Source organism: Aegilops tauschii, chromosome 6 (genome assembly GCF_002575655.3).
Source record: "Aegilops tauschii subsp. strangulata cultivar AL8/78 chromosome 6, Aet v6.0, whole genome shotgun sequence".
Taxonomy (NCBI): domain Eukaryota; kingdom Viridiplantae; phylum Streptophyta; class Magnoliopsida; order Poales; family Poaceae; genus Aegilops; species Aegilops tauschii.
In genome coordinates, this window is record NC_053040.3 from 12,058,213 (window position 1) to 12,080,497 (window position 22,285).

Below are 22,285 nucleotides of genomic sequence, written 5' to 3' on the forward strand. Positions count from 1 at the left end.
TTCAAAGAATTTCAGAGTGAAGTGGAGAATCATCGTAAAAAGAAAATAAAGTTTCTACGATCTGATCGCAGAGGCGAATATTTGAGTTACGAGTTTGGCCTTCATTTAAAACAATGTGGAACTGTTTTACAACTCACGCCACCTGCAACACAAACAGCGTAATGGTGTGTCTGAACGTTGTAACCGTACTTTATTGGATACGGTGCGTTCTATGATGTCTCTTACCGATTTAGCACTATCGCTTTGGGGTTATGCATTAGAGACGGCCGCATTCACGTTAAATAGGGCATCGTCTAAATCTGTTGAGATGACACCGTATGAATTGTGGTTTGGCAAGAAACCTAAGCTGTCGTTTCTTAAAAGTTTGGGGATGCGAGGCTTATGTCAAAAGGCTTCAGCCTCATAAAGCTCGAACCCAAAGCGGAGAAATGCGTCTTCACAAGATACCCGAAAGAAACTATTGGGTATACCTTCTACCACAGATCCGAAGGCAAAATCTTTGTTGCTAAGAATGGGTCCTTTCTAGAGAAGGAGTTTCTCTCGAAAGAAGTGAGTGGGTGGAAAGTAGAACTTGATGAGGTAATTGTACCTTCTCTCGAATTGGAAAGTAGCACATCGGAGAAATCCGTTCCCGTGATGCCTACACCAACTAGAGAGGAAGCTAATGATGATGATCATGAAACTTCAGATCAAGTTACTACTGGACCTCGTAGGTCGAACAGAGCATGTTCCGCACAGAGTGGTACGGTAATCCTATCCTGGAAGTCATGTTACTAGACCATGGCGAACCTACGAACTATGAAGAAGTTGTGATGAGCCCAGATTCTAAAGATGGCTTGAAGCCATGAAATCTGAGATAGGATCCATGTATGAGAACAAAGTGTGGACTTTGGTGGACTTGCCCGATGATCGGCAAGCCATTGAGAATAAATGGATCTTGAAGAAGAAGACAGACGCTGATGGTAATGTCACCATCTACAAAGCTCGACTTGTCGTGAAAGGTTTTCGACAAGTTCAAGGGGTTGACTACGATGAGACCTTCTCACCCATAGCGATGTTTAAGTCAGTCTGAATCATGTTAGCAGTTGCCGCATTTTATAATTATGAAATTTGGCAAATGGACGTCAAATCTGCATTCCTTAATGGATTTCTTAAAAAAGAGTTGTATATGATGCAACCAGAAGGTTTTATCGATCCTAAAGGTGCTAACAAAGTGTGCAAGCTCCAGCAATCCATCTATGGAATGGTGCAAGCATCTCGGAGTTGGAATATACGCTTTGATGAGGTGATCAAAGCATATGGTTTTATACAGATTTTCGGTGAAGTCTGTATTTACAAGAAAGTGAGTGGGAGCTCTGTAGCGTTTCTGATATTATATGTGGATGACATATTGTTGATTGGAAATGATATAGAATTTCTGAATAGCATAAAAGAATACTTGAATAAGAAGTTTTCAATGAAAGACCTTGGTGAAGCTGCTTACATATTAGGCATCAAGATCTATAGAGATAGATCAAGACGCTTGATAGGATTTTTAATGAGTACATACCTTGACAAGATTTTGAAGGAGTTCAAAATGGGTCAGTCAAAGAAAGGGTTCATGCCTGTGTTACAAGGTGTGAAGTTGAGTAAGACTCAAAACCCGACCACGGCAGAATATATAGAGAGAATGAAATGTTGGGAAACGTAGCATGCAATTTCAAAAAAAATCCTACGCTCACGCAAGATCTATCTAGGAGATGCATAGCAACGATAGGAGGAGAGTGTGTCCACGTACCCTCGTAGTCCGAAAGCGGAAGCATTTGACAACGCGGTTGATGTAGTCGAACTTCTTCTCGTTCCGACCGATCAAGCACCGAACGTACGGAAGCTCCGAGTTCTGCACACGTTCAGCTCGATGACGTCCCTCGAACTCTTGATCCAGCAAAGTGTCGAGGGAGAGTTTCATCAGCATGACAGCGTGGTGACGGTGATGGTGAAGTGATCCGTGCAGGGCTTCGCCTAAGCACTACGACAATATGGTCGGAGGCGTAAACTGTGGAAGAGGGCGTCGCACAGGGCTAGGAATCAATGTTGTGTGTTCTAGCGGTGCCCCCCCCCTCATATATACAGGTTGGAGGGGAGGAGAGGCAGCCAAGGGGGCGCCCCAAGTAGGAGGAATCCTATTTGGGTGCCTCCCAATTCGTCCTCCCCCCTTCCATATTCATCCGGAGGGGGAAGGAAGGAGGAGGGAGGAGACAAGGAAGGGGGAGGCCGAATCCCTCCCCTTCCTTTCCCTCCTCTCCTCTTTCCTCCCCCCTTATTTCGGCCTACATGGGGCGCACCAGCCCCCTAGGGGCTGGTCTGTCCCCTTCTTGGCCCATTAGGCCCATGTAGTTGTCGGGGGGATGCCCGGAACCCCTTCCGGTGACCTGATACATACCTGGTACCCCCGGAACACTTTCGGTGTCCGAATACTATCGTCCTATATATGAATCTTTACCTCTCGACCATTTCGAGACTCCTCGTCATGTCCGTGATCTCATCCGGGACTCCGAACAACATTCGGTCACCAAATCACATAACTCATATAATACAAAATCATCATCGAATGTTAAGCGTGCGGACCCTACGGGTTCGAGAACTATGTAGACATGACCGAGACACCTCTCCGGTCAATAACCAATAGCGGAACCTGGATGCTCATATTGGTTCCTACATATTCTACGAAGATCTTTATCGGTCGTACCGCAATCACTAGTAGAAAAAGGGCCATTTGTCCCGGTTCGTAAGGCCCATCTGTCCCGGTTGGGGAACCGGGACTAAAGGGTCGTTACTAATGCCCTAGGACTTTAGTCCCGGTTCTTATACAAACCGGGACAGATGGGCCTCCACGTGGCCGGTGCTGCGAGCCCAGGCAGGAGGACCTTTGGTCCCGGTTACAAAGGGATTTCATTTTTTGAACTTATTTGAACTCCATAGTTTTTCTGTGTTCAAAATGCACCATTCAAAGCCACATCATCAATTTTCAACCCCTTCTGACTTCATTTGTTATTTTTCATGCATTTACTGATTTTTTTCAGCTATAAGACCCTCAAATTGAAAAGCACTACAAATGAAATCTGAAAAGGTTGAAAGTTGGCATGGTATCATCATTTCACCCACATAGCATGTGCAAGAAAGTAGAGAGGCTTACGGCAAAAACTGGATGCACTTCGTGTACAAAACGGACAATCTCTTTCGAAGTATCAGGGTTTCATACGGAAACTCGTCTGTTACAAAGGGATTTCATTTTTTTTGAACTTATTTGAACTCCATAGTTTTTCTGTGTTCAAAATGCACCATTCAAAGCCACATCATCAATTTTCAACCCTTTCTGACTTCATTCGTTATTTTTCATGCATTTACTGATTTTTTCAGCTGGATAGAGATAAGTGACCAAATTAATAGTAGTTCATCATCACATTAAAACCAAAGTACATACATAGTTCAAATTGAACAACATATAGCTCTCCAGAGCATCTAGTTCAATCATACATTGAAACTATGTAAAACTTTTCAATGCAACAACAAATGCGATCATAATCACAACTAAGGTAACAATTGATCCAACGGCATAATGATACCAAGCCTCGGTATGAATGGCATATTTTCTAATCTTTCTAATCTTCAACCGCATTGCATCCATCTTGATCTTGTGATCATCGACGACATCCGCAACATGCAACTCCAATATCATCTTCTCCTCCTCAATTTTTTTTATTTTTTCCTTCAAGTAATTGTTTTCTTCTTCGACTAAATTTAACCTCTCAACAATAGGGTCGGTTGGAATTTCCGGTTCAACCACCTCCTACATAAAAAAAAATCTATGTCACGTTGGTCGGCATAATTGTCATAAACAATAAATGAACCAAATAGTTATAAAAAGATAATATATACCACATCCGAATCATAGACAAGACGAGGGCCGACGGGGGTGGACACCAGAACCATCGCACTATATAATAACAAGGAATAATAAAAGTAAGAAAATTAGACAAGTATCCATCTCAAGTAAGAATTTTTTTTTCTTTCAAAAAGAAGATAAGAACAAGAGGCTCACCACGGTGGTCCCGGCGCGGGCGATCGACGGCGGTGAAGACGGGGACGGGACGTGACGGACCACTAAACCTAGAAAAATCTCGGGGAAAATGGAGCTCGGAGGTCGAGTTTCGAGAGAAGAAATATTAACTAGTGTGGCTCGGACATTTCATCGAACACCTCATGTGCATAGGAGGTGAGCTAGAGCACCCAAATGCCCTCCCCTCGCCGGCCAGCAAAAAATAGAGCACGGTGAAGTGCTCTGCTCGCTGGCGATGGGATATATATAGGCAAATCATTTGTCCCGGTTCGTGGCTGGAACCGGGACCAATGGTTATGGGCCAGGAGCGAGGCCCATTGGTCCCGGTTCGTTCCTAGAACCGGGACAAATGGGTCCAGACGAACCGGGACCAAAGCCCGCGAGGCCCCGGCCGGCCACCTGGGCTCACGAACCGGGACGAATGCACCCGTTGGTCCCGGTTCGTATAAGAACCGGGACTAATGGGCTGGCCAGGCCCGAACGAAAGCCCCTTTTTCTACTAGTGAATGACGACATACGTAATTCCCTTTGTCATCTATCAGACAAAAAAGATGATGCATGGTGTCTAACTCTTGGTCACAGTTGTGATAGTTTTCATCATCCATGCACCTCACTATCAACATATTACCTTTTGTGTCAATTGCATCATGTGAGATAAGCTGAGCCACAATTAGGTTTTAAATTTTGGCTTTCCATAAATGTTAAATGATTGGTATGAGCTTTTGCTGGATAAGTGTTTGCACCCCGAAGCCAGAATCCATCATCGGATTGGCGCGCTCCAGGGAGGCATTGTCATGAGACGCACGTGCAACAGACAACACAGAGGGTACTCGCGGGCGCTGATTGATGTCTTGCAAGTACATAGAGTTGAGTTGTAGCCTTTTTAAGGTATGATAATCAATTCTACAGGGGATCACAGAAAATGGACTTTGTCTGTTGAAGTGATAATAATATTGTGTCTGCAATTTAGATACAATCCAAAGTAAAGCACAAAGGGAAGTTTAAAATATTGCAAGATTGTTGAAAATAAAGTAATAAAATTCAATAGTAAAAGAACTTGGCACTACTGGAATCAGCTTCTTTGCCGTCCGCCATGGCAGACGGCAAAGGCATGGATCACGGACGGCAAACTTCTTTGTCGTCCGTCAGCAGACGACAAACTGTCCGTCTGAACACGTGCCAACAAAGGCCTTCTTTGCCGTCCGCTTCCTGGCAACGGACGGCAAAGGATTGTGCCGTACGCCATCCGAGGCCAGCAGACGGCAAAGACAACGGACGGCAGTGCGGTGGCGTGAGAGCCGTTAGGGGGTTAACGGCGCTCTTTGCAGTCTGCCAGCGGACGGCAAAGAGTCAAAGCTCTTTGTCGTCCGCTGACAGACGGCAAAGAGCTTAGTTAGGCAGTACTGCGAAGCTGCCACGTGGCCAGCTATGCCGTCCGCCAGCGGACGGCAACGTGATTTGAATATTTACCGTCTGCTCGCAGACGGCAAAGTGACCAAATAGGCAGCCAGTGTTCCCAGGTTTTACAGGTAGCTGCCACGTGTCCTCTTTGCCGTCTGCTAGCGGACAGCGAAGCTCTTTGCCATCTGCTAGCTTCACCGTCTTCTAGCGGACGGCAAACAGGCTACATATCCCCTGTTTTTATTTGAATTCATTTAATTTCACAGGAATTCACACACAGATATACATATTTTTTTTCACATGCACAGCAGACATATGATGTATCCAACACATAGCTCCATCCATGACAACATACATACATAATAAGAAACAGAGTTCCATCCATACATATTACAGTAACATCACAATGTTCATCCAACACATTGTTCCATGCATCCATATAACAAGTTCCACATTTTTCATCGGTACAAACGAATAAAAGGAAAGGAAAACAAGCACTCCATCCATGCAAGCTTCTGCAAAATGGGAAACAAGAAAGTTAGAAGAAGACTAGAATCAGAAGAAGAAGAAGAAAATGAAGAAGAAGAAGAAGAAGAAGAAGAAGAAGAAGAAGAAGAAGAAGTAAGCATACTTAGGTAAAATGGAGCTAACCTAGCTAATTGTGCCATTTTTGAGTGAACTAAGCATATTATGCCATTTTTGATATAACTTAGAGCTAACTTCATTTTGGAGAAGAAGAAGAAAACTAGAAGAAGAAGAAGAAGAAGAAGAAGAAGAAGAAGAAGAAAAATGCCATTTTTTTACTTACTATGTCATCTTCTAGTCTTCTTCTTCTTCTTTTCTTTCTATTCCTTCTTTTCTTCCTCTTCCTGGATTTTCTTCATCTTATTATGTCATTTGTGGACTAAATAGGCTAAATTATGTCATAAATGGACTAAATAGGCTAAATAAGAAGAAAAATGCCATTTTTGAGCTTACCTAGCTAATTATGCCATTTTTGACCTAACTAAGCATATTATGAGATATAACTTAGAGCTTACTTCATTTTGGAGAAAAAGAAGAAGAAGAAAACTAGAAGAAGAAGACTAGAGTGTCACTTCTTCTTCTTCTTCTTCTTCTTCTTCTTCCACCACCGCCGGCGTACACGACGGTCATGAAGATGCCGAAGTCTAAGACCTGTCAGTTATTCTCCACCTCTCTTAGTGCTTCTTCCGGCGATGCCATCGTGGTCTCTGCATGATACAAACACGTAGTACAAGGGGATCCAGTTCTTGCAAGAACATGTAGAGCAGACATACTAAACCGCGGCGAGGATATCCAACATGGCCACCCAGGTACCTTTGTAGCCGCCTTAATCGAGGATTTACGTCAAGTCGAGGAGGGTTACCCAATCATCAGTGAGTCCTCTGCATGTCGCATAGATAATGCATGGTTACTATTAGGTTAGTGACAATACATTCTTATATAGATCTGTAACCCTGCATGCTGCAGTGTTCTCGGTCGGCGATACCAAGAAGATGGTGATGAGGACAATCGATGAAGGTGTCTGGTGCTTCCTGAAAAAGTCGTTGCGCTACCAAGAAATATGCATGATCTGGTTCCATGTCAGGGAAAGGGGATCAGAAGTGGACGGCCTTGACGAGGGGCGCTCCAATGGCAACCAGCAGGGCTCCAATGAAATGGAAGGACGTCAGATATCTTTCTAACGGATGGTCAACCATCTTTTCTACCTCCACCATGTTTGGTTGCTTTTTTTGTGGCAGCGTAATATATTATCTGTTTCTACACGATTAATCAGTTTCGATTGATCAGTTTCTGGTTGCTCTTTGAAGATTTCACTTGTAACGTGCAAGCATCCGCATGTATATACTCCCTCCATTCTTAATTAACAAGTGAGACTCTGTCGGCGTGGCGGCGAGCAGGCATGCACACCTGCACTCTATCGACATGCGTAAAAGAATGACAGCCCTTTCAACCACCTGTACCTGTACCTGATCCTCCATTCTCTGCTAATCTCTCGCCTTGTTCTTTGCCAGCCGCAATTCATACAAGCTTCGCAGGACGACAGCCCGTTATTCAGTTCCTGCTCTGCCCAGCCACATTAGAAGCCAGCTTCTAAGTTTGCTTTGAGAATCAAAGAGACATTAGAAGCCAGCTCCACGCGTGCCCCGGGCAGAGTAAATGTATTTTTTTTTTGAGGGTGGCAGAGTAAATGTAGTTGGTGGGTCGACCCACATGCCGTCTCTTCCCCCTGCTCCCACCGTTACGATGCCGTTTTCTCCTACGGCACACACCGTACATCCGGCAAGTCTCCCGTATTAAATAACATGCGTGAATACCGCACGCATCACACATCCCAGAGCCAGTCGACGCCTGGCGATAAAGTGAGCAGGCGAGCTCGTCCACGCCAGTGGATTTTCGGTCCATTGTTTTTTTAGTACTCTGTTAGTGTGGGACTTGACTATCACTTGTCTTTGCTTTTTTTTTTTGAGGGCAGATCATTTGTCTTTGCTGGGAACCTCTGTCGGCCTCTCCAGCCTTAGTTTTGGATGGCCGCCTGGATCGCAGAAAACGAGAGCTCCTATTCCGCGTTGTACGCGCTACGAACCAGGGAGCGCGCACCCCTGTGCCCCTCTGCGGGCGGCCCATGTGCGGGGCGGGAAGCACCTTATGTTGTTTTTTTTTCTTTCCTCTATTTTCATATTTTTGCTTTTTAAAAATAATCCGGGATTTCAAAAAAATTTGGCAAATCGTGAATGCTCGTGCATTCAAAAATTGTTCATCATTAAAAAAACAATTTCAGGAAATGATAAATGCTCACTGATTAAATAAATGTTCACCAAACTCAAAAAATGATCATGGTTTCTAAAGTATGAAAATATATTTTGATGAACAATTTTGAAGAGAATTTTCTAATAATGTCGAACAATGTTTTGTATTTAATGAAACAAATTTTGAATTTGATGAACATTTTTTGAACTTGATGAACAAAACTGTATACAACAAAAAATAAATTGAAAAAAATGAATGAATCAATTTTGAATTAAATGAATTTTTTTGAATTTTATGAACATTTTTTGAAAAAATCTATGAACCAATTTGGAATTTGACAAACATTTTTGCAATTCGGTGAACAAATTTTTAATTTTGATGAACATTTTTAAATCCAGTGAAAAAATTGAGTGGATGAACATTTTTTGAATTGTTGAACACTTTTTCCATTGATGAAATTTTTTGAATTCGGTGAACTAAAAAGTTTTCGCGAAGTTAAAAATAAAATTCGCAAAAAAATGAAAAGTGAAAAAGTACATAAGTTCAACATAAGTACGCGCCATATAAGGATTGCTGCAAAAAACCATGGCATCCTCCCACAGTCACTACATTTCTTTATGGGCCAGCCCGTGTAGGGAACGAGTAGGGATTCTCCATTCCCCGTTTTTGGGAAGCTCCAAGAAGCTTCCAGGGCCGGTTTTGGGAAAGTTTTGGAAGCTTCCTGCTGTTTTTTCGGGTTTTCTGGTATTTCTCGACCATCTTGTTTCTTCGGTTCTTCTATTTATTTTATGAATTTTTCTTTTTCCTTTTTTATTTTATCTTTTCTTTTCTTTTTTCCAAACTCGTGAACTTTTTCCAAATTTAAATACAAATCAAATTTGCGAACATTTTCCAAATATATTAACATTTTGTCAAACTTGCGGACTTTTTTGCAAATTCATAAACTTATTTTCAAAACCCATGAACTTTTTTTCAAATTCATGAACTTTTTTCCAAATCCCTGAACCTTTTTCAAGTGCATAAATATACTCAAATCCACAAACTTTACTCGAATTTCCAAAGTTTTTTTTTTCAAAATCCATGATTATTTTTCAAATTCAAAAACTTTTTCTCCAAATCAATGAACTTTTTCCAAAGTCGGATTTTTTTTTTCAAATCCACAAACTTTTTTTATATTCATGAAATTTTTCATGAACTTAAGCGCGGGGTTAGTGAGCATTACTAGGCCAAGCCCATGTAGGCGATGCCTTGAGCGCGGGTTCGCCAAGTGGCACTTAAGGCGTCGAAGAGGAGGACTCCTTCTTCTCCCCTCGTAGAAATTCTAATTAATTTATGATTTCAATCAAGCTTGCCTTAATTAATATTGTACATCCCACCCTCCTCCCTAATGTGGCACATTGAAGGTATGACTCCATCGGGTGGTCGATAGAGCGCTCGCGCCGACCGCCTCAACTACTCGCCAGGTGCCACTGATACGTCTCCAACGTATCTATAATTTTGTATTGTTCCATGCTATTATATTATCCATCTAGAATGTTTTATATGCATTTATATGCTATTTTATATAATTTTGGGGACTAACCTATTAATCTAGAGCCCAGTGTCACTTTCTGTTTTTTCCTTGTTTTTGAGTTTTACAGAAAAGGAATATCAAACGGAGTCCAATTGACGTGCCAATTTTTTATGATTTTTTATGAACCAAAAGAAGCACCCGGAGTAAAAGAGTTGGGCCAGAAGAGTCCTGAGCCGTCCACGAGGGTGGGGGGCGCGCCCTACCACCCTGGGCGCGTCCCCCTATCTCGTGGACGACTCGGAGACCCCCCTGACATGAGACCTACGCCAAAAATTCCTATAAATACATAAACCTCCAGAACATAACCTAGATCGGGAGTTCCGCTGCCGCAAGCCTCTGTAGCCACCAAAAACCAATCGGGGCCCTGTTCCGGCACCCTGTCGGAGGGGGATCCCTCACTGGTTGCCATCTTCATCATCCTGGCGCTCTTCATGACGAGGAGGGAGTAGTTCACCCTCGGGGCTGAGGATATGTACCAGTAGCTATGTGTTTGATCTCTCTCTCTCTCTCTCTCGTGTTCTTGATATGGCACGATCTTGATGTATCGCGAGCTTTGCTATTATAGTTGGATCTTATGATGTTTCTCCCCCTCTACTCTCTTGTAATGGATTGATTTTTTCCTTCGAAGTTATCTTATTGGATTGAGTCTTTAATGATTTGAGCACACTTGATGTATGTCTTATGTGCTTATCTGTGGTGACAATGGGATATTCACGTGATCTACTTGATGTATGTTTTGGTGATCAACTTGCGGGTTCAGTGACCATGTGAACTTATGCATAGGTGTTGGCACACGTTTTCGTCTTGACTCTCCGGTAGAAACTTTGGGGCACTTTTTGAAGTTCTTTGTGTTGGTTGAATAGATGAATATGAGATTGTGTGATGCATATCGTATAATCATACCCACGGATACTTGAGGTGACATTGGAGTATCCAGGTGACATTAGGGTTTTGATTGATTTGTGTCTTAAGGTGTTATTCTAGTACGAACTCTAGAATAGATCGAACGGAAAGAATAGCTTCGTGTTATTTTACTACGGACTCTTGAATAGATTGATCAGAAAGGATAACTTTGAGGTGGTTTCGTACCCTATAATAATCTCTTCGTTTGTTCTCCGCTATTAGTGACTTTGGAGTGACTCTTTGTTGCATGTTGAGGGATATTTATATGATCCAATTATATTATTATTGTTGATAGAACTTGCACTAATGAAAGTATGAACCCTAGGCCTTGTTTTCTAGCATTGCAATACCGTTTTCGGTCACTTTTATCGCATGTTACCTTGCTGTTTTTATAATTTCAGATTACAAAAACCTATATCTACCATCCATATTGCACTTCTATCACCATCTCTTCGCCGATCTAGTGCGCCTATATAATTTACCATTGTATTGGGTGTGTTGGGGACACAAGAGACTCTTTGTTATTTGGTTGCAGGGTTGTTTGAGAGAGACCATCTTCATCCTATGCCTCCCACGGATTGACAATCCTTAGGTCATCCACTTGAGGAAAATTTGTTACTGTCCTACAAACCTCTGCACTTGGAGTCCCAACGTCTACAAGAAGAAGGTTGCGTAGTAGACATCAGCCACATGTGAAGTGCTTCCCCTTGTCTTATCTTTATCTCTTCATCTTTCCCGACTCACCCCTTTCGCTCATCCCTCCTACCTCCCGCTCTACTCCATCGCCACCTGCCAAACATTGCTCGCGCCGATCACATCCTCCATCTCGATGCTAGCGGACTACCACCGCCCACTAATCCCTAGGCTATAGGCTACTACAAGGGCAGTGTTGTGTTGGTAAAACTCCGGACCACCACACTGTTTCAACCCACTAGAACACGGTGTGCTCGCCGGAGGCGGGCTACCTTTGTGTTGTGAGTCGTACCATGATGTGGTTTGAATCTAGTAGAGATGCTCGGTGATGCATGCGGCACACACACTGGATAAGAGCCGGTCGGTGGCCACTACAGGCAAGACCCCGGGCACGCAAGCTCAATAATCAGTGCTATGACTAGTCGACAACGACGCCGCTCCCCCAACCAGTGATGCTATGACTAGTTGATGGCAGTGCCAATTTTCCAGCCAAATCGAGATGGAGGACAACACGAAGAGCATCGGCGGCCTCAACATTGGTGTTTGTGGCGATGCAGCGCCTCTCGATGGCTTCCGTTTTGGTGTTGGTTGTGATGGAAATCTACTCCTTGCATCGAGTTATTTATCCAAAACCATCACACTTGGGGCTAGGGTAACAGATCAGTATCAGATTTGAGTCAGGTCACAAAAAACCACCGGTTCTGAGCCTAATACGTAACGTGGAGCACTGACGGGCTGATTTGGCCGCGAAAACAGCGAAACCGACATGTGGGACCCACCTGTCGGGCCGATGTGGCATGCCTACATGGATAAATTTGCTGAGGTGGCCAAAGGCCCACCTGTCGGCCTCTCTCTCTCTCCCCCAAGCACCTTCTTCCCCACCAACCCAGCCATATCCAGCGCCGCCGCCGGAGCCTTACCCCGGCGAGCCACGCCACCACCAGAGAGCCTCCCCGCCGCCCTAGCGACCTACCGTCCGCCGCCCCAGCCACCTACAACCCGCCGCCACAAGCCACTGCCCCGGGCGGGATCCAACCCCAGCCGCACCTCCAGCTCTTGTCCGCCCCGCCACCCAGACCACTGCCGAGCCGCTGCGGCTAGCCGTCCAGGGCCACGCCGCCACGCGGAGGGCTTCACCTGCGTCAGAGTTAAAGGTGCGGTCGCGCGTGCTGGGAGGCGTCTCGATGCCGAGCACCTCTCTAGGTCCAAAGGTCGTCGGCGCGCTTCGGTCTGGGAAGCCACCACGGGGCACCGCCGTGAACGTGGCCGTGGCCATGGCGCTCCTTGACGGCGCGCGCGGCAAGGGCCGCGCCGCGAGCACGGGCGTGACCAGCACGCTCCACCACGGAGCACCCCGACCAGGGCCTTTGGTTGTCACCGCGAGCACGGGCGCGGCCATGGCGCTCCTCCATGGTGCACGCGAGCACGGGCACGGCCAAGGCCAATGGGCGGGCGCCGCGAGCACGAGCACGGCTAGGGCCTCCGGGCAGGCGCCGCGAGCACGAGTGAGGTCAGGTCTCGGGTGACCGCCGGCTAGCAAGGGCGGCGAGCGGCGCTGGCGGTGGGCAGTGCACGGATGTCGGTACACGCACATTACCTGTTTGTTGAAAGGTCCAGGAGGAAAATGCCTAGGAGAAAAAGGAAAATGGAAAAAAGATAAACACTTGAGTCATTTACAGGTGGGACCCTCATCCGACTCAGCATATTGTCCACACAAGCACGCCACGTCAGCCTGGCAGGTGGGCCCAACTTGTCAGTTTCACTGTTTTCATGAGCTTATCAGACAATCAGTGCTCTTCGTTAGTCATTAGGCACATAGTTGGTGGTTTTTTGTGACCTGGCTCAAATCTGGTACTGACCTGTTACCCTAGCCCCAAGTGTGGTGGTTTGGGTAAATAACTCCCTTACATCTCCCTCTGTTGTTGTGGATGTCATGATCTGATTCCAAGTGGCAGAGCTCGACCTCGCCATCAGAAAGTGCATCTCCAGAATAGCCTCGTTGGTTTTGATGATTTATTTCAAATACACTTGAGAGGACTAATGAATTTAATGAGTTTATTTAGGGACTAGGACTAATTTTATTACGCGGTCTTTGGCTACACGTGGAATATCATTGGTGACCCCACGACTAACTTTTCTAGTTGTTGTTCTCTTCAAGCTCTTAAGTGTATCTTTTTAGGCTTTTAGTGAATCCAAGGTTAATATTGCGTGTAGGACAACCATACTATAAAGACGAGCACAAGCGAAGTACTACCTCCGTCCTCGTTTATAGGTCCCCTTTGTAATCTGTGTCAAATTTTGACCAAAGATTTAACTAACAAAATGTTAATGCATGTCAACAAAAATTATATCTTTGGATTCGTATTTGAACATAGTTTTTAATGATATATTTTTTGTGACATGCATGAACATTTTATTAGTTCAATCTATGATCAAAATTTGGCACGAAATACAATGGGGACCAATAAACCATGACGGAGGTAGTACTTTGGATAAAATCCAAGAATAGACCCTAAGCCAAAGTCCTCTAAAGTCCACTCCCTAGCCTTTCACTTTGTGTGAGTTTCTTTAAGCCCGGGTACTTCCAAAGATTTATCTTCCGATACCCGAGCAACTTAGGGATATTCATACTCAGATAACAAAACTAGTTTCAATGGTTCGGAACCGCTATTCATTTTGTTCTGCAAGTACCGAGCCAATCCACTTTGAAGCACTCTATCTGGAACTTCCAAGCACAAGATTTCTCATGGGCACTTCCGAGTTGTCTCGGTTTCTTTGTTTGTTGGTCACAATATATCTTTGGTGCCTCTGCTTCCTGATTAAATAGATACTTTTGTACCTAGAAATGATTTTCTGAAAAAATAAATAGCAAACTATGAGGCAGCCGCAGTTCAAATTTGACTCGCTTCCTGCTGAAACGGCGGAAATTTGTCTTTTTCACCAGAGGTGGATCAAGGCTTTTGATACCCAACCATTTGGTCAATTGTGCATTAAATATGGTCTAGTATTTTATAAAATTGATTTGGTACAATTTTGCAACAAATATATGGTAGGTCCTACACAAAAAACTCATTTTAGGCACTCAAAAAATGGAAAATGAAATTTTCGAGCAAAGAAAATGAAAACTTCCTTAGGTAACATTGTTTGCCATTCCAAGATGCACCATTGTGCACTATATGAGATCATTTCTTTGAATTTTTCATGTGAAAAAGTAGAAGAAAAACAAAAGAATGCCGAGGTAGATTATTTTTTGAAACATAATTTGTCTTTTTGATGAGAGGTGGATCGAAAGCATTTTACATCTAAAGATTTGGTCAACTGTACATAAAATGTTGTCTTATAGTTTTGGAAAATGGAGTGGTGCCGTAAACATTTTTGGCACTCCGAAAATAGAAAATGACCCCCCCCCCCCCCCCTTAAAAACTCATTTCTCATAACAATTTTTAAAAGATATTTGTCTTATTCCAATTCCAAGTTTGTTAGTTTTCCTAAAAACTATGTCACATTTGGTGACACAATGAGAATGTTTCTTTTTGAATTTCTCATATCATAAAACTGTTTATATGATTCAACACCTTTTTTGAAAAAATATGGTTCAACACCTTATTTGTAGTCGATTGCGACCAATTTAGAAGGTCATAACGTGTACTGGGTTTCTGATTGGTCCATGGACATGTCACGCGGATCGTGCTCAAACGCCGTCGGATGCTCTCGGATCTGACGGCAGCCCTTTCTCCCTCACCCCCTCCCCCTCTTTGTCTCAAAAAAAAGAAAAAGAAAAAAAGAAAACTCCCTCACCCTCTCACCCCACGAACCCTAGCGCTCCAGATCCGCCAACCCACCTCACGCGCTCCCCCTCGTCTCCCACATCGCCGCCGCCACCCCGCCGATCCCATCCCTCCCGATTCAGATCCGACCCCGCCGCCCGCGCCCGCGCCCGCGCGCCACCACCCGCTCGTCCTCGCCTCCTGGAGGACGTCCGCCGCTCTTCCTCCGCCCGTCCCCTCGCAGCCGCGGAGGAAGACCCACGGGCGCGGCGCCACTCCTGCAAATTTAGTGTGTTAGTCAAGTTAAACAACATAATAGGCAAAATATGTTTAGTCACGCATGCAATAGCAGTGATCGCTTCAATAAACTAGCTAGGTTAGCCTATTTTGTTTGTTCAAATCATCTCCTTCGATGTTATTATAGAATAGGCCGGACGACGAGCGGACCTCCTTATTTATGATAGTTCTGAATGTGGCTTGGATTTGTTCGAGCACTAAGCCCACTTCGGACAACTTGTTTTGTAGTTCCTGACCCCATTTGATGATCTGTTTGTGCAGCTCTAACGTTTTCGCTGGCCATATGAAATCTTCCATGTAAAGACAGGCATAGAAGCCACATGTCAGACTAGTACATGGTTGTTGCCTGCAACATACATTGTGCCGTGTGAAACAATTTTTTCTCCTTTCACTACCTTTGTAGTTCTTTTTACTGTGTGCCCTCCTATAACACTCCATTCGAAGATACATTCATCCAGAAAGTTTTTTAGGAGCGGCCAATCTTTTCCCGGGCTCTTACTAAAATCCATCAAATAACAATTGCAGCTTTGCGGTCTTACCACTAGGAGCACCCACTGGTTCCTACGCAAAACAGGTGAAACATACCGCGAATATGAGAAACTTCAGAAGTTTTGAGACGTGAAAATATATATTAGAGAAAAAGGTACGGAAGCGTAAGCCAGAGAGGACGTAAGTGGGTCGGTACTCATTTGGGACGTACGTGCCAGAAATTCGACGAAATGAAAGTGAATCAACATTTCTTCAAAACGTCGGCACTCATTTGCATTTGAGGCATGTAAAAGACAACAACAAACCGCGAGCAAGTTCATCGCGCGTGTTCAACCAATTGGATACCAAATAAAATAATAAAATAATAAAAAGGTTAAAAGATATAGAATAAAAAAAATGAGACCAATCCAAGGGCTAACCTTTATCGGCAATTTTTTTATAGGAGAAACTCCACGAGCATCACACGTCCAAGCCAGAATTTGAATTCGGGTGAACTGGCAGCAACCTCAGCTGCCCAGCCAACGGGTCGATGCTCCGTCCTGAAGATATAGAATAATACAACACATAGGACCAGGTCGGGAGTAAGTAAACGAAGGAGGCCGAGCGAGAGTGTGGGCGTGGCGGGGCGGGGGACAGGTGGAGGCCACGGGCGGCCGCGGCGTGTCCGCCGCGACATCTGCCGCCGCACCGCCCCCCGCCACCTCGTCGCATCCCCACGCCGCGACAATGGCCGCCCGGGCTCAAACCCCCCCTCCCCTACGAGGTCCGCCTCGACTCGCCGCTCTCTCGATCCATCCAGAGGGGCTGTCCTTCTCTCCTCCGCTCGCCGCTTGGTCGTAGAAAAGAAGTCCGGGCAGGGGACATGGCCGCCGCCGCCAAGCAGCCGCCGCTGTACATTGCCGTCGCCGACGACCGCCGGGGGCGGAGCGGCTTCCGGTACACGCGCCCCGTCCTGCAGAGCGCGCTCCAGCTCATGGGCTGCAAGCCACGCCACGCCTTCAAGGTCCGTCGTCTTCCCCCCTCCTGCTTGTCTTCCTCATCTCACTTTTGTAGTCCGAATTTCTGTGCTCAATCCCCCAACTAATAATGGTGCCAAATACTACCAGTTTTATTCTAGATATATAGTAGATGGATAGTTTCATGACACAGTTTACATATTACTGACATTTTTTCCCTGGGTTCAGTCTGAATCTTTTAGATTAGACTCAGCATCCTACCATCTCTGTCGTTGTCACCATGATTCAGTTAAAGAATGTCCAGCATGCAACATTAATTCTTATATCTGAATCAAGTTGGTTGATTTGTGTTCCCTGGTATAATATTATCCGCTTTATCTAAAATGAATTCACATTCTTACACCATGTGATTTCTTCCTATACATCCTACAGTCACTTTTGTAATCTGTTCTCCTCAGTTCAGACCCCCAATTTAGTGGTGGTGCCAACTGCCAAGTACTACTACTGAATGATTAATGATAGATATAGATTGGACTCCACATCACAATCATAGCATCTCTGTCCATGCCATCATGGTTTTGTTCAGGAATATAATGTTATCTGCCTTGTCTATTCCAGTTTCAGTACACTATCTGTTTACTTATATATCATACAGTCACTGTTACCATTCTAGATGCAACATCCTGACGGAGGGGAACGTTTGGTTCCTGGGTACATACGTACCCTATATGAAAAAAAAAATTAGTAATTCAATAAAAAGTCGAAAATTTCTAAAAATATTTTTGAAAAAAACTTGACCTTCCATTGTACTAGTAAGAAAAGTTCCAACAAAATAAAATTCCTCTTTGACTTCTTTTCAAAAAAGACGAATTTTCAGTCAAAATAGCGTGAACAGTGACCTATAATAGCAAATAAATTTTGTCTTTTTCGCTGTGAAGTCAACGTAATTTCTTTTTTTGTGAAAATTCATATACTAGTGCGCAGGTAAGTCAAGTTTATTCTAAAAATAGTTTCTTAACTATTTTGACTTTTTGTTTAATCATTAAAAAAATCCCCATATAGGGTACATATGTACCCAGGAACCATTGGGTATTTCCCCATCCTGACACCTTAACTAGCTTTCCTAGACTACCTATAAACTGAAAAAGAAAACGACAGCCACGTCTCACCCACTACTTATTTGTTCATGCCACCAGATCAGCAAGAGAGTTTTCGATGTGACCAGGAGCGACTTCGTAGACTCGTCAAAACTGGATGGATCCACACAGGAGGATGGCATGAAGGTTGCCGAGCTCCTGGACGCGGAAAACATGGCCAACATACCGTTCGAGCTGTACAAGACCCAGACCACTGCTGTTGTTTCCAGGGAGGAGTTCCTGGATGTCGTGTGCGACGCCCTCACCTTGTACAAGTATGTCGGGCCCAATCAGAGAGCCGACCTGCTCCTTGCCTGCAGGTAACTGCATAGCACCTTTCGCCAACCTTGTATATTTTCCAAGATCATTTCAAGATATGCAACTGAACTCTGACACCAAACTTCAACAAGTTGAATGGCTTCTGTGAAATGTTCTTCTGATAGGAATTCGTTCCATCAATGACCTTTACTTTTATGTGTTCCATGTGTTCTACATCAGGATAAAGGAGAGGAAAGAATCAGTGACAGTACTCTTGTGTGGCACAAGTGGATGCGGCAAGTCCACTCTATCATCCTTGTTGGTAAGTGTTGATCTTCTAGTTAGGGAAACCCTTCGTTGGTGGATAAAAGTTGATGAACCCCTTGCGCTCACGCTTACTATACAGTGTATATCCATGGAAAACCATGTTGCTTGCTACAGGTGAATTGGGTGATAATTCTGCAATTCCTTACTCCTGTCTTTTTTGTTTTCTCCCAGGGTAACAGGTTGGGTATCACAACCGTGGTTTCTACCGACTCTATACGGCACATGATGAGGAGTTTCGTAGAAGAGAAAGAAAACCCTCTGCTCTATGCGTCAACCTACCACGCCGGAGATTGTCTAGACCCCGTTGCGGTTGCCCAAGCTAAGGCAAAAAACAAGGCCAAGAAACTCTCTGTTATTTCTCATTCAAATGCTGATGCAGACAAAGATGCTGGCACTTCATCAGATGAGAAGTGCCATAATTGCACATCCTCCTCGGACTCGCCTCCTAGTAGAACTGAAGTTCCCAGCAAAAAGCAGATGGCGATAGAAGGATACAAGGCACAGAGTGAGATGATCATTGGCAGCCTTGACAGATTAATTACGACGTGGGAGGAGCGGAAAGAATCTTTAATTGTAGAAGGGGTTCATTTAAGCCTGAATTTTGTGGTATGTATGGTCAAGAACTATATGCTATTCTCCTCACACACACAAAAAAAGAATCATGTTGTTTACCTGTACTATTTTGTTTCCTTAGTGATTGCATTCTTGTCTTTCTCTTAATAATTGTCTAATATATGATAGATGGGGCTGATGAAGAAACATCCCTCCGTGATACCATTTATGGTATACATCACGAACGAGGAGAAGCACATGGAACGGTTTGCGGTCCGTGCAAAGTACATGACGCTTGATCCAGCAAAGAACAGGTACGTCAAATACATACAGAACATCAGAGCAATCCAGGAATACCTCTGCAACCGGGCCGACAAGCATCGAGTGCCGAAGGTCAACAACACCAACGTAGACCGGAGCGTGGCGGCCATACACGCCACGGTTTTCAGCTGCCTTCGCCGGCGGGAGGCGGGGGAGCAGTTTTATGACCCACATACAAACACAGCAGCTATGGTGGATGAAGAGTACAGGAGCCAGTGCGCCGCAAACTCGTCGAGCTCCAAGGGGATGTTTCAGCTGATTCAGAGGAAGGGGTCGTCTAGGAATCTGATGGCGCTGCTTAACACCGACGGTTCCGTTGCGAAGGCGTGGCCTGTCGATGCCGGCGACGGCAGTGGAAACGGAAATGATGGCACGGGCAGTGAGAAGTCTGTCGGAAATCCTATGTATGGCCCGCTGCAAATCGGGAAGGCAGAGCCTGTCAATCTTCAGTTTGGCTCTTTTGGGATTAGTGCGTGGCCAAGTGATACCGGATGCACCAGTCATGCTGGGAGTGCCGATGACTCCAAGGCTGATGGCACAGACACAGGGAGTAGGTATTTATCCTCGTGTTGCAGCACACCAAAGATGTCAGATGATAATTCCAAAGAGGTTTGCATCTTAAAGTAATCCTTTATGTTATTACGTATATTTCGCAATTGGCTTTGTGCATAGAAAATGAGTTACGCTATGGTAAGAATTTAATGTTTGTCATGGCTCACAAGTCAAGGCAGTTATGTGCATTGATAGATTATGAAAGCTTCAGATTTCTTGTATACGGCACTTATATGTTGCCTAGTATTAGTTGGTAAAATGCTAATTCTGTACTTGGCCTGACACTGCTTCATCTCATACAGATACAGCTTGTAGATGAGTATTCAGTGTTCGACAGCGAAGAAGAAGCAGAGGAAGTCGATGCTGGTGATGCAGAGACAGATGACGATGATCTAACTGACAAAGAAAAGGAAATTCAGGAGGTAGTGTGAAAAAAACACGTATTATTCTTCATCCTTCCTGCTCCTTTTCTCTGCACGGTAATGTCATGACAATAATGTCTGGCATGAAGAAATACGTTAACTTGCTTCTGGGAAAATCTTACGAAAGCTGCTGCTACGATAATAAAGAAAACTATAATGAGGTAAAGTTTGTAGTGGTTTGTGCTAGTGGTACAAAAATTTGAAGTCAGCCTCATTCTTTGCTGTAGATGAATAAAATGAGTATGCTGTGCTGCAGTTTTATCAACATACCAACTGTTGCGGTGCTGCATTCTACCTAGAGAGACACCATTGAGTCGAATAGGAAAGTTCAGGGTACCTATAACTGATTGTCCATTCTTCTGTCCTTGATGAAAAAACACGAAGCAGATGGAGGAAGCAGGGTCGGTGGACGAGCAGTCGACCAAGTCGGACGAGGAGTACCTAGACCTGGCCATGAGAGAAAACGGCTACTGGTCCGACGATGAGCAGCAGACCACCCTGATGAAGCAGCCCCCGGCCCCGGGCGCAGGAGGCGGTGAAGATGATGATAACAATGCCATGAAGAAGGCTGACAACAACCTGAACCAGTTGCTGGAGATGGGAAACGACGGCGGCGCAGAGATGCCATGCGCCCACCCTCTGACAATGAACAGCGGGAACCGTGGCTGCGACGCCAAGGTGAGGCGACGATGCGCACTCGGCCCGGAAGGGCTGTTGTAGAACCGGTGCCGCCATGTCGGTTGCGAATCAGCAGTGTGGTTGTGGAGTGGGGCCTGAAGTTCCCATGATCCAGTAGGTGCTGCTGGATCCCATCATATTCACCTGAGATGGAGTTAAGCTAGATAGATAGCTAGCTATCTACTGTAGCTGTGTTGTTGTTCTTGTTGTAAGATGGTAGCAAGTAGCATCCCATCATATGCTGTTGTATTAGTTTCTGAAGTAGATCAGGGGAGAGGAGCAGACTATCCTTCCCTCCCTGACAGGATGGATCATGGATGGACACATAATTATATATACATATACATGAGTAGTAGCAAAATGAACATGAAGAATTCCCCTTGATTGATTGATTCATGGCAGAAGAACAGTTGGATACTTGCTAGATTGACTGACTGCAGAAATTACTACTGAAAAAGAGGCAGCTTTGCTAATTGGTGGTGGTGGTTTTAGCGCGGACGGGGACGGCGCCGGAGCCGTCGCAGGCGGTGCAGGAGCGGGTGGAGGAGCAGCGGTTGCAGTAGGTCCACTTGGTGGGGAGGCCGGCGGTGTAGCGGGTGGCCATGTTCTTGGCGGCCCGCCGCGCCCGGCCCGCCGCCTCCTCGCCGACCTCCTTGAACACGAAGCCCTCCCCCTTGCACCGCGGGCAGAGGCCGCTCCCGCCGCAGGCGGGGCACTCCTCCACCGCCGCCGCCTGCTTCTCGCCTTGCTCCCCGGGCGCCGGCCGCTCCGTCTTCCGGTCGCCCCGGAGGAGCACGGCGGCCGCGACCCCCGCCGCCGCCACCCCGGCCGCCACCAGCGCCGTCTCCGGCAGCGCGCGCGGGCGGCCAAGGCGGCGCGCGTTCGGAGAAGCGGAAGGGCGAGTGGTGGTGGCTGTGTAGAGGAGGGAACAGCTGCTGCTGCGGCTGCGTGCGGAGGAGGAGGCTGGCCATGGAGGGGAGGAGCAAGAGGGGGAGGCTGCCATGCCCATGCCCATGGCCATCGAATCTATCTATCTCTTTTCATTATCCCCTCAGCTGGGTGGACAAGCAGAACGGAGTGCGGGGGTTT

The 22,285-nt window shown here is 45.4% G+C and overlaps 2 protein-coding genes across 2 annotated transcripts; one reads left to right on the forward strand and one right to left on the reverse strand.

Annotated features, from left to right (window-relative positions):
- The first annotated feature begins 16,584 nt into the window (after positions 1-16,584).
- LOC109762883 (P-loop NTPase domain-containing protein LPA1) lies at positions 16,585-21,580 on the forward strand. Its single transcript, XM_020321764.4, has 7 exons — positions 16,585-16,997; positions 18,147-18,406; positions 18,585-18,666; positions 18,843-19,277; positions 19,413-20,153; positions 20,399-20,518; positions 20,906-21,580. The coding sequence occupies exons 1-7, from the start codon at positions 16,857-16,859 to the stop codon at positions 21,236-21,238; spliced, it is 2,112 nt and encodes a 703-aa protein (XP_020177353.1). The 5' UTR covers positions 16,585-16,856; the 3' UTR covers positions 21,239-21,580.
- Positions 21,550-22,282, reverse strand: LOC109762884 (uncharacterized). Its single transcript, XM_020321765.4, has one exon. The coding sequence runs from the start codon at positions 22,215-22,217 to the stop codon at positions 21,666-21,668; it is 552 nt and encodes a 183-aa protein (XP_020177354.1). The 5' UTR covers positions 22,218-22,282; the 3' UTR covers positions 21,550-21,665.
- Positions 22,283-22,285: the final 3 nt, after the last annotated feature.